The sequence below is a fragment of the Rattus norvegicus genome, chromosome 18 (genome assembly GCF_036323735.1).
Source record: "Rattus norvegicus strain BN/NHsdMcwi chromosome 18, GRCr8, whole genome shotgun sequence".
Lineage (NCBI taxonomy): Eukaryota > Metazoa > Chordata > Mammalia > Rodentia > Muridae > Rattus > Rattus norvegicus.
Window position 1 is genome coordinate 59,802,601 of NC_086036.1, and position 1,016 is coordinate 59,803,616.

Consider the following 1,016-nt stretch of genomic DNA (forward strand, 5'->3'; position numbering starts at 1 on the left):
CTTTGTAGCCTTGTTGGTGTGAGTTGAGGCCCCATTGACACTGGAAAAACCTGCCTTCATTGTATTTTGAAACTGCAAAATAACCCCGACACTTGAGAGGGGAATGTGGTATGACTCTCCGTACCAGCCATCCACATATGACAAACGTTAATATTTACCATTAGACTTCCGGTCACTTTTAAAAGACAGGAGCTGGTACGGCTACGCGACTTTCCTTCCCACAGCCCCTCGCGCCCTTCCTTTCCAACTTGGGCCCGGCAGAATGGCTCCCGCAAAGAAGGGTGGTGAGAAGAAGAAGGGCCGTTCTGCCATCAACGAGATGGTGACCCGAGAATACACCATCAACATTCACAAGCGCATCCATGGAGTGGGCTTCAAGAAGCGTGCTCCTCAGGCACTCAAAGAAATTCGGAAATTTGCCATGAAGGAGATGGGGACTCCAGATGTGCGCATAGACACCAGGCTCAATAAAGCCGTCTGGGCCAAAGGAATAAGGAATGTTCCGTACCACATCAGAGTACATTTGTCCAGAAAGCATAATGAGGCTGAGGATTCACCAAACAAGCTCTACACACTGGTAACTTACGTGCCTGTTACCACATTCAAAAACCTGTAGATGGTCAATGTGGATGAGAACTAACTGCTGAATGTCAAATAAAGTTACAGAACTGCCAAAAAATAAAAATAAAAACATAAAAGACGGGAGCTGTTGTAGTTGAGGAGAATCACGACTTGACTCAGCCAGAGGACTCATCTATGATGTTAGCTGTAACATTGCCACAAACAACGCGTTATTATTACATTAAATTATCATTTATATTTTATTATATTTATATTATAAAACATTATTTGTATACATATGTGTTCATTTGTATATCTAATATATTATTAGACATAAAATATTAATATAAAATATTAGCCAATGTCTAGTAAATATCTACAGGATGGTTCTTGTGTAGCAGCTACAGTTTTCTTCAGGAAGGATAGAGGGATGGAAAAGCAGAATCCCAGTAGGC

General features: G+C 41.6%; 1 protein-coding gene across 1 annotated transcript; it reads left to right on the forward strand.

The window, feature by feature from the left end:
* Positions 1-205: 205 nt before the first annotated feature.
* Rpl31l7 (ribosomal protein L31 like 7) lies at positions 206-631 on the forward strand. The gene has a single exon (XM_039097320.2). The coding sequence runs from the start codon at positions 263-265 to the stop codon at positions 614-616; it is 354 nt and encodes a 117-aa protein (XP_038953248.1). The 5' UTR covers positions 206-262; the 3' UTR covers positions 617-631.
* Positions 632-1,016: the final 385 nt, after the last annotated feature.